Source organism: Camelus ferus, chromosome 33 (assembly GCF_009834535.1).
Source record: "Camelus ferus isolate YT-003-E chromosome 33, BCGSAC_Cfer_1.0, whole genome shotgun sequence".
In the NCBI taxonomy this organism is placed as follows: Eukaryota; Metazoa; Chordata; class Mammalia; order Artiodactyla; family Camelidae; genus Camelus; species Camelus ferus.
In genome coordinates this window covers 3,680,069-3,693,233 of record NC_045728.1, presented here as the reverse complement: position 1 = coordinate 3,693,233, position 13,165 = coordinate 3,680,069, and the positions used below count along the sequence as shown (strand labels likewise).

Sequence of the window (13,165 nt, the reverse complement as noted above, 5' to 3'; positions counted from 1 at the left end):
GAGGTTCCTATGTGGTCCCTGCCGTAAGCCTGAGCTCATACACCAGGAGCAGAGAATGTTCAAATAGGAGCACCGCCAGGGGCCAAGGGACAAGGAAACCCATCGAATGCTGACGCTCTCAGATGGCCCTACTGCCGGGGAGAGTCCGCCGTGTTCCCTTCCCACTCTGTGCTCTGGTCCCTGTTCTCAGGGAACAGCTCCTTGAGGCCCCCATCAATTCAGAAGCAGCCATCACTGCATTTGGACGAAAAGCTGTCTCCTCTTACGCAATGTTCCCGTCAACGATGCCCTTGCTTCCGACGTGGTCTGAAGCCTTCCGCATACCTTGCTGCTGTACTGTTTGGAGCAGTGAGGGCAGCAGACGGGCGGGGTGGCTATGGTGCCTGTGAGCTGGGTGTGAGTGCTCAGCATGGGGTCTGGTTCTCCAGGGCCCGCAGGGCGAAGCTTTCGAATGCTTGGCGGGAGCTCAGCCCCAGGGTGGTTCTTCAGAATGTGGGCTTTTCGCTTGCTGGCACTTTTATAAACCTGCAAATTCAAAAGCTTTGCCATGAAACAGAGTTCCACTTTCTTGCCTAAAGCAAACTAACACTTTCATTACAAGGAAATGAGAAAAAGTATGTATGTAGCCCAAAATAAAATGTGTTAACAGATACACTGAAGGATATGACACAAATTAGAATGAAGTAAGAACATGATACAAACAGGCAAGGCGTCTTCCTTGAACTTATGTATGTAAGACAGGAATAGTAAAAAATACCCTTTACCCCAGAGTTTAAGAGGTGGATATATATATAGTCACAGAAAGAACTGCTTCTCAGGCCAGTTCACCCTTTAGCCTTCCTGTGAAGCTCTCGTATGATGTATGCAGCTGGCCACGAGGTGCCAAAGACTCTTCCAAAACAGCAAGTCTAACAGCAACTAGTACCAATAGTGGTGAATCTGTCCTTAAGAAAATGTTTCTTACTTTTAGGTTGACGCTACTTAAACACAGCTTATACCTTATATAGTTGCCATCATATAAGGAAACAATCTTACAATGAAACAATAAATGGACGTTCTAGTCCTGTCTTTTCTGTGACTGAACAATAATCAAGAATGGAACAGCACCAATAGAGTATTTCACCTCAAAATGTCTTCACGTCCTCCTCACTCTTCCAGAAGCCCAAAATCTACTGTGTAGTTTACAAGTCGGATGATAAACACTCTCACTTTAGAGCCAAGGAACTTGAAAAAAATTCATATACTAAGCTCTTGGCAATAAGCCTCTTCTTTTACAGCAAAACTCACAGAGAGAAGGAACCACAAGGAAAACAGAGTCAACTAATTCTTAGGATAGAAACTTTTGGCTTCGAGTGAGGCGACACTTCAGCCCTTTCTTGTCTGGATGGAAAACTCTGAGAGACCGGGGACCATCTGCTAAGAGAAACCACGAGATCCTAGGATGTTTATACCCGCAGAAAACAAGGTGGCCCCGGGCAGGGCTCGCACAGAGGCAGGTGTCCTCGGGCGGGCGGTTCCGTTTACCTTATCACAGTACTGACAAAAATAGTCCCGGTTGGGCTTTATGATGGGCAGAGTCAGTTCTGGCACCTCCTCTATCTTCATGTCCGGGTGCCTCTTTGATAAGTGATTTACCTAAAGGGAAAAAAGGCAAATGAGAAAAAGAGACCCCATTACAAGCTGAAGGTGAACAGATACCCGTGGTACTCGCGGCTGGAAGCTGAAATTCCTTAAGCAACGCCCCAAAACATAAGGGGTTTGGCCAGAACCAGAACGACCAAGTGCATATGACACCAGAGTGTTGACAGGAGTTAACGGTAATTCAGCAGATTGCTGCAGGTGAGCCGGCCACTGTGGAGTCACCAACAGTCTTGGACTGAAGGAAGTGCTGGTGGGACAAGGGTAATTACACCAGGAAGAATTTCTTTTGTGAATTCTCCTGATGCAAACTCGCCTTACTGAGGACAGTGAATGACACAAAGTGAGGTTCTGAATTATAAGCAACGCTCTGTGCCTTTAGCTCCTGGCAGAAACATATTCTGCAGAAACTGTCATCAAGTCAGAACAGATTGCGAGCAGAGGACTGGCTGGCTGTCCTGGTGTCCCCGCTAACTTGGTTCACATGCCCTGCCTGGATGGAAAGTTCCCTTCTCTTGCTGTGTGGTGTCTGGAAAAGAGAGGCACTGACGGGAACCATTGGTGTGGGGGGGGCTGAGGGGCAGAGTTCCCACCAGAAAGTATGTCAGGAACACAGACAAAGACAGGGGAAGAAAGCACAGAGCAGAGACTGGGAAGGGTGAAGCAAAGCAGAACGAGGACTGAAAAGTGATCACAAAAGACCTCTTCCAAGAGGCCACTGGAAATGAACTGGGGCAAAGGGGGACAAGGGGAGACTGGGACAGAGAGGAGCCCCACGCGGGGAGCCGCCCGGCCAGCGGTGAAGCCCAGTGGCAGGTGTGGGGGCCAGTGCTGTGCTGAACCACGGCCCGGCAGAGGCGGCGGGCCTGGGGGCGCGGGGCACTGACCAGCATGCCGCGTCTCCGGAAGCCCATCATGCACAGACGGCACTTGAACGTGAAGCTGTCGTAGTCGGTGGAGGTGATGCGAGGCTTGAACGTCTTGGAGCGGCTGATGCGGTCGGCTTTCTTGGCCTCCCTCTCCGGGTTGTGCATCCTTTGCATGTGCTCCCGTAGTTTGTCTTTTCGCTATTTGGAGTTTTTGAGAAGGCAGAGGGGTGGGGAGGTGGGGGTAGAAACATTTTTAATTGAAGGGGTTAAAAAAACCCATACAAGTGAATAATAACACAACCCACCAGGAGGCATGGGAGCTGCTGGAGGGCTGAACACAAGGACGCAGCCACAGTGGCCGGGAATTGCCCTGTGCGCTAGCAGATGAGCGCGTCCCCGCGGGCCTTGGTTTAAAAGGACCTTTCGGTTTGAAGGCTACGCACTGATTTCTGAGAAGACTTTGCATTTATATAGAAGAGATTTCAGGGCACAAGGGGTAAGTCTGGTATTAAGAACCGCAAGACAAGTTGATAATGAATGGCAGGTAAGACTGGATTTACAGAGCTGTGTGTATACTCAGTCCCCACACATTTTAACACACATCATGACATTCCTCTAAACCCCAAATGAATTCAAGGAAGTCTCTCTCATCATACGGATTTAGATGTTCAGGCAAGCTGTCACACTGCTGGCTTTGGGTAGGGTACACGGTCTGGGTCACAGCTCTCAGTCTGATGATCTAATCTATGGTGCACGTAGATGTGACTCCACAGGGAGAAAAACGAGGCAGAGCCCATCACGAATAAAAACAAATTCCAAAAATGCCAGCTCCCTCATCCAGTGAGGCTCTGCTCTTGGACATATCATTAAACTGTTATTGGTCATATAAAGATTTTGAACCTTTCCACCAGACCAGTTCTTTCCACATTTTGGTATGGGGACTTTCCTGTAACCACTTCACTGTTCAACACATTTATTTAACAACATTTCCTGAACACCCACCAGGCATTGAGAACCATGCTAAGTTCAGAGGGGCAATGCTCAGCTCCCCACCTCCTCTCTCTTCTGCTACAGTGGATGTGACCCAACTGCTTTTCTTCCTGTCCCACCCACCCTCATCCCTGGAACTTCACAGTTCCTCACCTGCAATAAAATTTGGATTAAAAACATCGCCCTATGCTCACTTCAGCAGCACACATACTAAAATTGGAATGATACAGAGAAGATTAGCCAGGCCCCTGCAAAAAGATGACATGCACATTTGTGAAGCATTCCATATTTTTTTTTTACAATAGCCAAGACGTGGAACCAACCTAAATGTCCATCAACAGATGACTGGATAAACAAGTTATGGTATATTCATACAATGGAATACTGCTCAGTCATAGAAAAGAACAAATTAATGCCATTTGCAGCAACATGGGTGGACCCAGATATTAACATATTGAGTGAAGTAAGTCAGAGAAAGACAAATAACATATGATATCACTTACATGTGGAATCTAAAATATGACACAAGTGAACTTATTTACAAAACAGAGACAGACTCACAGATACTGAAAAGAAAATTAGTTACCAAAAAGGAGCGGGGATGGAGGGATAAATTAGGAGGCTGGGATTAGCAGATACAAAGTACTATATATAAACTAGAAAAATAACAAGGTCCTACTGTATAGCACAGGGAACTATATTCAATATCTTGTAATAACCTATAATGGAAAAGAATGTGAAAAAATATATATGTGTATAACTGAATCACTATGCTGTATAACAGAAAATAACAACATTGTAAATCAACTATACTTCAATTAAAAACAAAATACATAAAACACCGTGATAAATAACAGCATTTCTCCTTAGTCCAGATATAGCAACAAAGCTCACTGCCATCTCAGACCTCCGCTCCATTTCCACTTTTTCCTACGCATCAGTCTTCACTGATTTACCACCCCCCATTCTCCTTAAACAGACGGATCTATTTTAAATGAATCACTACTTGAATCCCAAAGCCTAATACTAATCCTGCACTGTGCTACGCATGCAGTCTGCTGAACGCCAGCTCTCCAGAAGGCCCTTCAACCCTGCCAGCTCCAAAACCAAATTCGCCTCCCCTCTCCCCTCCTGCCGCAGGCCTGTGCCTGCATCCGCAGTCCTGCCCACCTACGAGTCTCGGTTCCTCGCGGTCCACCCTCCACTCTTTCATCCAGACACACGGTCCCAACAGCTCTCCCTCAGCGCCTGTCTGGGATTCGGGCCCTTCCCCACGCCCACTGCCTGAGCCTCGGTCAGGCCGCTCCAGGATGCCCACGGGTTCACGGCACCAGAAGTCTAATCACTCGGCGGGAGAAGCTGGCTAAACCTGCTTCTGTGGCCTCGTCTCGCCACGGGCCTCTTGCCCACCCTCCATCCACCCCACCTCTCACCCTCTCTGTCTGTCTCGATGCCCCTCCCTCGGCCCTCATCCTGGCCCTGTGTCTAGCGGGCTAACTGCCCCAGCCTGTGGTGCATTCAAAAGCATCGCCCTACCCATGAAGTCTCCCCTTCACCCCAAATCAAAGGTAATCCTTTCATGACATTTTCTCCTTTTCTCTATGACAACAGCAATAACTTTTTAATGCACAGGTCTCGCTTTCCCATAAAGCTGTGAGCTCCTGAACGTCAGGGTGTCTTTACATGCACTGCCCATGTGGGGCTCCCTTAGCAGGACAGCTACGATGCAGCAGGACCAGCGCTGTGATGGGATCACGGGTAACAGGCCAGGTGGGAACCACAGAAGCAGCACTTAATCCAGTGTGAGTTGGAGGGGGGTGGACAAGAAATGCCCCACACAAAGTGACATCAGCCAGGTAGGATGACAAAAGGGCATGAAAGTTCATTTCAACAGGGGGTGGAAAGGAGAGCAAATGCGCCCAGGACAGACGGCAGGCCGGGCACAGGGCGCTCAGGACGGTACAGGGCAGCCCGAGCACAAAGCGGAGGGCACCGCAGCGTTACTCATGCCGGCTCTTGCCGTGTCTTTCAGAGATAAGCACTGTGGAGCCCATCTATGCGAAGGGCTGTTGGAAGGTCTTTCACGAAGGACACGACACCAGGTTTGTTCTCTGGAAGAATCACTGTGGTTATCGTCTGAAAATGGACTGAAGGTTTGCGGTGATTTGGTACCTTGTCCGCTTGGCTCAGGGAACCACCCTGACACGGGTCTCCTTCCCAGCGTGGTCCCAGCTTGGACTCAGCCGGGAGGTGGGTCAGATGCAGAGGCGCAGGACACCCCTCCACCCTTGCTTGCCCTCTTCCCGACGGCCAGCCCTTGGCCAGCTCCATGTCCACCACCACATGCGGCGACACAGCAGCTCGCCATCAAGGGCCCCCTACACAGGGAGGTGCCTGCGTTCCCAGACCCTGGGTCAGTCCCGTTTGTCCACCCTGACCAGGGCTTCACATGGGAGACCTTTCTCTGATCCTCCAACTTGTCCTCTCAGACCCTTCTCCATCTTCTCCTGTCACTAAGTTTCTGTAAGAAATCCTACATTTCCTGTGAGAAATCCCTCATTCCACAATACTCCTGGTGGGTTTGCTTCCCTGATTGAATCCTGTCTAATATATTGGGAGAATGTAGAGGAGAAAACAAAAGCAGAAAGATTTTTTATGTGCCTTGTAGCTAAAATGATATCTGGCACAGAACAGACCATCAAAAAGTGCTGAATGAACAGGATAAAAGGCCAGCCAGCATCACAAGACAGGGATGCTTTCCGACACACTGCTATTGTTGCTGCTTTTAATTAAGAAACAGGAAAAAAAAAAAAGTAGCTCCATTTATACTTTTCACACTGGAGTTCTCTACGGAGATCTAAATCATGCTACTATGTACTGCAAGTCATGGAGATGGAGATTATATTCCACAACGCACACACTGCAAAACTGAAGCCTTGACAATTACTTTCTATTTCTTTTAAGGTCTCCACATTCTATACAAATGCATCCTTCTAAAATTAGTTCTCCCCCCGAACCCACTTCTGCCTCTTTGCCAGTTTCTGTGACAGCCTGACCTGCCCTCACGTTCTGGAGTGTCTCTTGGTGACATCTCTGCAGGATCAGCTGGTTTCCCAGTGAAGTGAATTTTACCATTCTCACATTTATTTGTTTAACTCTGATTCCCGAGTCTCCCGTGGGTTTTTCCTTTGCTTCCTTCTAAATTCCAGGCATGTTACTGATACTTATTACTTGTTATCTTAATCCTGGAAGTCATTAACATTCCCCAGAGTAGTCTAACCCCTCTCAACATTCCACTGTTGAATGACAGTCCTGACGCCCCAGGGCTCCATTTATCAGGCTCTTGTATTTAATAAGTGCTCAATAAAAATCTCTTGATCTGGTAGGTAAACGTACCGTCCTCTTAGGAATTCCTCGATAGCGATGTAGTTCTATTCATTATACACTTGGACTCTTGTAGGAGATGCATTACTACTCTGGGGATGTGAAGTCATTATTTTGGGAAATTAAAGTGAGCTTTCCCCTTAATTTTATTATCATAACTAAATCAACCATGAGGCACAAACTTCAAGTCCAGTCGACTCTTGGAGTGCAGGTAACAGGTGACCTGAGCAGGTGTTCACCCTCAGAGCGACAACTCCAGGGGCCCCAGAGCACCCGGCCTGCTTGCTGGTTACGTACCTTGAACTGCTTCCCGCACGTGGAACACAGGAAATCCTTGCGGTCCGAGTGCCGAAGCATGTGTAGCCGCAGCTTGTCGGGACGGCAGAAAGCCTTGTCGCACTCGGTGCACTGGTAGATCTTCTCTGAGTGGAAGCTTCGCACGTGTTTCTTTACCTGGCAGTGAAGGAGCGGCGTCAGGGCGCGGGCACCACCAACAGACGGAGGGCAGCCCCTGGACGCTAGAGGGCGCCAGACGCACGGCCGTGCACCCCGCTCACCTGGCCTGCGGACCCATCAGGGGCCAGGGCAACACCACCCCCTCACGTCTCGGAGAAACAGGCGAGGGACCACAAAGCCTTAGAAACCCCGACCCTGCCGGCCTTGAAGAGGAGGGAGAACGTGCTTGCCTGGCCCAGGCCCTGATCACATGGAACTCATTTCTCTCTCTTTTTTTTTAAGATTAAAAGCAACAGTTCCTTTGGATTTAAATGAATCGTGGTAAAAATTATCTATCGGAAGACAAAAAAAAAAAAAAATCCTTTCTCACTTTTTCCTGCCTCCAACATGTATAGAAGCAATTTAGCCCCCTGAAGTAACTGGTCCTTTTACATCACTCTATAAAATCAGGTTCTGAAGAATTAAAGACTTGAATTAGACAATATAAAATACATTACCCACTTATGAGAACAATACAACACCAGCGTCATTTCCCTTTAATTGGGATTTATCTCCTGTTTCAGATAACTTAAACAAAGGGATATAGCCTCTGAACTCTCTTAGCCATAAACATCCAGTGAAGAAGAGATGGGCGCTAAGCAGTGAGTCACATCCAACCCTTCCTGTAAGACATTTTCCTTCATCATCTTTGGAGTCTCTTTTGCCGTTAAGTTCTGCCTTAAAGCAACTTTTCTAATTGTTTGTGTGAAGTGAGAAAAATCACCAAGGCTCCCAACACTAGCAGAACTACGATTAAACCCTCGTCTCCTTTTCCTTTGGTAATTAAAAAAGAGAATATTTTTACTAGATATTTAGATTTCATTATTCATTCACTAGCATATAATAATATCACTTGAAATCCAAATGAAATCATGAACATTCTAGAATTTATCCTCATTCATTTTGCTGTAGAATATAATACAGGGGAAGAGGTCAGTGCTTAATACAAAAGTGTATCATACACCAGCTTTCTGTCTCTCCCTTTAAAATGCATCACCTTAGTAGCACAAGACAGCAAACCGCAGCAGCAGGAGACAATGTTTCCAGGCCAGGAGATGGGAGGATGTCTTCTCTAGGCTCTATATATTTTGTGAGTAGTGGGTAGTGGCAAGGATTAAGAAAGACTTCTTTAAAAATTATAACCAGATCTGGGTGTTTATCACCTGTAATACAACTTAAATGTTTAAATGCTAATGTCTTATCTGGACAGTTAATCATAATAACTTTTGTTTATCATAAGTAGTTTGAGTGAAGACATATCATTCTCAATTATAAAGTCGCTTCAAAGAAGGGATGAAAATGCAGATAGGCAGTCTTAATTTTCCAAAAATCGAAATTTCTTCCACCAAAAAAAAAAAAAAAAAAAAAGAAAGTATACAGGCACCTGAGTAGGAGACACTCACCTGGATAAAATCTGGGAACCGTTTCTTGCAAGTGGGGCAGGTGAAGTAGCCATCACTGATGTGAACGGCCACGTGATCTTTCAACAAATCAAGGCGGTCAAAGGATTCTGGGCAAAAAATGCAAGAGTAAGTCTTCTGGTCCGAGTGCAGCTTCATGTGGCTCTCCAGCGACGCGCTGCTGATGAAGCCCTTGTTACAGAGGTCACAGGTCAACGGGCAGTTCCCTTCCCGCCCGTGGAAGCGCAAGTGCTGGTCCAGTTTGTCCTTTTCACGGAAGGCCTTCCCACACTGCAAACATTTAAAAGGCCGGAAGGACTTCCGGATAAACAGGTGCTGGAGAGCTGCATTCTGAAAGACACACACAAATGAGACTACTTAGTGAGTAAACCGAGTGTGCAGGCAGCTCACGCATCGACAGGGAAAGAGGGTGCTCTCTGCCATCACAGACTTTCCATAGACATTAAACTTCAGGACACACAGTTGAAAGAAGATTTTTCTGGTGAAGACATTAAAAATGAAGCCATCCCCAAAGAAGCTCATCTGGAAAAGACAAACGTTTGTGTTTCGCTTTATGTCTATGTATGTGTATTTTCTTTTGAAAGGATCTAGGTAATGTTCAATAAAGTATTCCCAACAGAGGACTTATATAATAAAACAAATCCCAGAGTGAAATATAGGATAAAAATCAAAGATTGGGAAGAAATGACTTGGGATAAATCATGTATGCATGATGAGGTTGGAGTGAGTCAGCCAAATGTTACTTGCCGAAGTCCTCAGGAAGAGGGACTTGAAGCTTGATTAAAACATTTAGCAAAAATAAAGATAACAGAAAGAACTGAAGCGTAGCACTTGCCAGGGGCTGGGGTAAGGAGGCAGTGGATGTGCGGCTTCGTTGGAGGGTGATGAGAATGTTCTGGAATTAGGTACAGGTGATGGTTGTAACACTTTGGGAGTATTCTAAAAACCACTGTGAAAGGGTGAATTCTATGGTATGTGAGTTGTGTCTCAATCTGTGAAAAAGAACTGAAAGAGAACAAAGGATACGGATTTACGCGAACATGTTTGCGGCTGAGACAAGGTATAAAAGCACACGTTGTCGGTGGAATAGGAGCACTGATCACTCCCTACTCAGGAAAGCAGAGGACAGGTTCTCAGCGAAGGCAGTTAGTTCCATTGGTTAGAATGCCATGCTGACACGGTTAAGCTTCTCTCTTTGTTTCCTGACTAAACCCATCAATTTTGCTCTCTTTTTTTTTTTTTTTTTTTTCAGTCACAGATTGCACTTCTGATGGTGATCAGCCACCTTGTAAATTCATGCAATTGTTACAGGGAACTCAAGTGACAGTGTATGGATACTCAGCGCAAATTCATCACTACTGCTGGGAAGGCAACTCATGCTCCACTGAGAGCAAATCAACAGAATCATCTTTCACACAGAGAATCATAATCAGTATTTCAGCTCTACTATAATGAAGATGCATTCATAAATTCCTCAAAACACCCGGGGGAAAGCTCTAGAAAGCTATGAGGGGAAAAAAAAAATCCCATCTGTGAGTGGGTCTGCTTAGGGAACTGCAAGAGAATAGCAATTAAAGGACTAATGCAGATCTTAGTGCATTATTTGTGCAATGAAAAAAGCACAACGAACAATGCTTAAACCCTTAATTTCAAATTACTTACGAGCAGCAATTTCTGAACTAAATTTAATATGAAACAATCATTTCAGAGGAAAAGCAAAAATAATTATTTTTGATTTAGTGAAAATTCTAAACATAGTTTCTGTATAACAGAAAACATCTTTCTTGCGGCTTCTCTAATAGGGCTGGGGAAGATCTTTTACCTACTCATTCATTCTGAGTAGATAAATTTAACAATTCTGTTGTCTTTCCAAGTTGACTGAGGTTGCAACATATTTTCTTCTCTTTTGTATCTAGATCTCTTAAAAAATAGCTCAAAAAAATAAGCTTAATTAGCTCAGAGGAAATGGTCAATAAAAGTTTGCAAATTAATGAAATGCATTTCATATGAAAATCAAAAAGAATTAGTTCAAGATCTTTTCTGTAGCATCGGAAGAGATCGTACAGAACGGAACTTTTTTCAGATCAGCCGCAGAGCTTTCTTTCACTTCATCATACTGCTTGGCAGTCCCCTGATCTTTTCACTCTATCCAGACAGATACTCATTTTACATAAAAGCTCTCACTATCCTGGCTACAAATATTTGCAAATGGACAAACGCTACCGCGAGGCTCCGAGACTCAGGACTGAGAGTTCTTGGGGGTGTAAACACCATTTCCTTTACCCAAGTTCAGTGACGTTTCCACGGGCAGACACAACGCTCACACTGATCTGGGACCTGCTTCCCCTCGGGTGGCAAACCTAGAACTCGGTTTTGTTTTGCTCCATGATGCTAATAAGTCTTCTGTCAGCTCTGATTGGGGTGAGTGTCCTCAGACACTTGATCTGAACCCAGCAGCCACCGGGCTCCACTTTCCCAGCTCTACAGACAAACCGTGCTCTTATCTCTCTTTGATTTCCTCGGAGCCCCGAACACTGGGTATCAAAAGCTAGATGGTGTTTCTCTGACCTCGTGGTCCTCACGTAACCCTCTCAGGTGGCCCGCTGAAACTGTCCCCACCCCCGACCTGCCTGCGGGCCACCTCTGCGCTCCAGTATCTTCTGCGGTTCAGAGCAGCAGTCGGTACACATTTTCTAGCAGAAACCACGAGGAAGGGAGGAAGCAGCACAGACAGGCCCCGGGGCTGCACTCGGCCAGCCACTTGGCCCTAGATGGCACACGCGCTACCCTGAAGCTGCTCAAGTGGTGGAGCTGCTAACACCTGCGGCAAGGGGCTCGGCTCAAACTGAAGTGAATTCTGACACAACAGATTCTCTGCAGACAAAAACCACAAAATGTTTCACAAGTTTGACATTAATAGCTCAAGGCACCTAAATTACTGACCAATCTTCATATTATTTGAACCCTGACACTAAAAGGAAATCAATCATGTCCGTTTGTTGGCCTTTTTTCCTTTTGAACTTTTCTGTGGACTGTTTGTTTTCAAAACCTTTCTTGGCGTACCCTGCACAGTGTATCTCGCTCTCCACTGTCCTCCAGTCGGCGCCCGTGCTGGGGTCATGCTCACGTGTGCCCCGTCCCATGACCGCACCAAGCACAGTCCCGTGTCTCGGCCCTCTGTGCTGTGGCGGCCTTCCTCTCAGACAGTCTCCCTTCCTCCTGCCTCTCTTTCAAGGACCAGCTGAAGTCTCACTTCATCTGTGAACTAGTCCCTGACTTCCTCTTTCTTTGGCATTTTACTCTTCCAACTTATTGGAGCAGCTACAGGCTATCCCTTTAAATTGAGCACTTCACTGGGACCCACCTTACCCGAACATCGTCGCCCTAATTAGATGGTAAGATCCCGGAGGACAGGACACAGGTGAAAACTCTATCGTGTACCAGGCGCAGCGCTGAACGTACGGCTAGAGCTCAGTGCCACTGCAGAGGTCACTCAGCTGTTTCGGAGCCAGAAGGGACCTTGGACATCACTTAGTCCTGCCCCTCATTCTGTGCATGAGCAGAGTTTACTCACTGACTGTTGGAAAATAAATGATCACTATGCATTAACTAATTTGCATTGACTGTAGCAACCAAATTGTCGTTTCTACCAGGACTTAGTAAGTACAGGTTGCAAAGAACAGCAGGTCAGGAAAACACTTAAATAACATTCTGTTATGTGAGTGAAACACAGGAAACAAACGTACCTGCAGCTCCAACTGAGCAGGCAGCATTAGAGGAGAGAAAAATAGTTACATTACCAATGGGGTTGGAAGGCTTCCCTTCAGTTGGTCATTACCAATCTGGATAGAAAAGATGAAAAAAATACATAGCCCTGCTTTTTAGAATATGTGAGAGGAAAAAAAAAATAGCTCAGCTATGACTGACCTCCAACAGCCACCTGCACAGGGCTCTCACTTGGACACAAGGAATCTTGTACCAAAACCAGTCACCCAGCTCATTCCACACAAGTACGAGCACGGCCGCGCTGAGTCTGCACCCACACACCTCACTGGACATGTGGGCTCTAGTTTCTTCCTTCAGAAAAATTAAATCTAGGAAGCATTTCTCTGGACTTAGTGAAAAATCCAAGTGGCCAAAGCAGAAAAGACAGTCACTGAGCAAGAGAATGGAATGCAAGATTGGGGAATCATGTAGCATGATGGACGAAAGGTACGCGTAGCTTTCTGCCTTTCTGGTCTGTATTTAAGTATGTTTACTCATCCTTCTGAAACAGTATGCATGGAGCCACCAGTTTTATAAGTTTCCATAAGCAGAACTTTCATGAAGCCTATTTAGCCTCAGAGTCCGTCTAAAGCTGTCACATGG

At 46.2% G+C, this 13,165-nt stretch overlaps 1 protein-coding gene and 1 non-coding gene across 6 annotated transcripts in view; one reads left to right on the top strand and one right to left on the bottom strand.

Annotated features, from left to right (window-relative positions):
• PRDM10 (PR/SET domain 10) overlaps nt 1-13,165 on the bottom strand; it is a 74,282-nt gene that overhangs the window by 13,245 nt on the left and 47,872 nt on the right. For all 5 annotated transcript variants that reach the window (XR_004316816.1, XM_032472262.1, XM_032472263.1 and 2 more), the window contains 5 exons: nt 8,780-9,127; nt 7,179-7,334; nt 2,526-2,705; nt 1,525-1,635; nt 325-525 (listed from right to left, as the gene is read on the bottom strand). Coding sequence is in view for 4 of the 5 variants with exons in the window: in XM_032472262.1 (XP_032328153.1) it covers nt 325-525; nt 1,525-1,635; nt 2,526-2,705; nt 7,179-7,334; nt 8,780-9,127 (996 nt within the window). In the remaining variant the exon portion in view is untranslated. The remainder of the gene's footprint in view (nt 1-324; nt 526-1,524; nt 1,636-2,525; nt 2,706-7,178; nt 7,335-8,779; nt 9,128-13,165) is intronic.
• On the top strand, nt 3,684-3,790 carry LOC116661223. Its single transcript, XR_004317041.1, has one exon. It is a non-coding gene; the product is annotated as a U6 spliceosomal RNA (small nuclear RNA).